The sequence below is a fragment of the Naegleria gruberi genome (assembly GCF_000004985.1).
Source record: "Naegleria gruberi genomic scaffold NAEGRscaffold_539, whole genome shotgun sequence".
Lineage (NCBI taxonomy): Eukaryota > Heterolobosea > Eutetramitea > Acrasida > Naegleriidae > Naegleria > Naegleria gruberi.
In genome coordinates, this window is record NW_003162969.1 from 2,713 (window position 1) to 3,944 (window position 1,232).

General features: G+C 23.4%; 1 protein-coding gene across 1 annotated transcript; it reads left to right on the plus strand.

The window, feature by feature from the left end:
* Positions 1–86: 86 nt before the first annotated feature.
* On the plus strand, positions 87–1,147 carry NAEGRDRAFT_76871 (uncharacterized protein; the record flags this gene model as incomplete). Its single annotated transcript, XM_002668172.1, has 2 exons — positions 87–652; positions 703–1,147. Coding segments are annotated over 2 exons (1,011 nt in total), but the record flags the coding sequence as incomplete, so codon positions are not given.
* Between the last annotated feature and the right edge of the window lie 85 nt (positions 1,148–1,232).

Below are 1,232 nucleotides of genomic sequence, written 5' to 3' on the forward strand. Positions count from 1 at the left end.
TGAAATATTCCTTTTATCAATTAATCATTATCACTTCATGATCAACAAGAAGCATTTAAAATTTTATTTTTAAATTTAAAAAAAAAATGGATCATCAACATACAACAATAACAAATCCATCCTCAACATCAGCATCAACATCTTTAAAAACACCACAAGATTATATTAAAGAATATGAATTAATACTATTAAATAATCCTAATGATTATTATACTTGGGAGAAGTATATTAAAGTATTAGAAATTGAAGAATCTAGTGATAAAGTATTAAAAGGCTATGAAAAATTTCTTGAACAATTTCCATTATTATTTGGATATTGGAAAAAGTATGCAACATTAACCTATCAAGTAACACAATCCTATGAAAAGACAATTCAAGTCTATGAAAAGAGTGTTGATAAAAAGACAGGTATATTTAATAATCCAGATTTATGGGCAAATTATTGTTTATTTGTTGCTGAACAATCACCTGATGTTAATGAAATTAGAAATTTATTTGAAAAGGCTATTCAAATTATTGGTAATGATTATTATGCTAGAACTTTATGGGAAAATTATATTGAATTTGAAATTTCACAAGATGAATATGAAAAAGTTGTAAAATTATACAAGAGAGCAATTCAAGTACCATGTAGAGATTTAACTTTAATTTGGTCTCAATTTAAAGATTTTTTAAAAAAACATTATGATAATATTACTACAGTTCAAATACAAGTATTAATAATACAAGTAGTGTGGTGTGTGGTGGTGTTGGTGATGGTAATAGTATTAATAATACTACTAATAATAATACTACTGATACATTGTCATCATCATCAAATGTAGATGTAAATTCCAATCAAAATGTTAATATAAAACAAATAATACAAACAAGTGAAGAAGAAGCAATTTATCAACAATCACAAAAATTGAATGATTTAACAAGTTATTGGAGAGAACAATTATATATGCCAACTAAAAAAGAATTGGAAAGAATTCGTTCATTTGAAGATTTAATACGTAGACCATATTTTCATCCACAACCATTTCAAGATTATGAATTGGAACATTTTAGAAAATATATTGAAAATGAAAAGAATGAATATTATCAAAAACAAAACAAGTGGTGTGATCAAGAACATTTAATTCAAACATTTGAAAGATTTATTGTTTATTGTTCTTATTATATTGAATTTTGGAATTTATATTTTAATTTTTTAAAATCTGAAAATTTAAATTTAAATGAATTATATG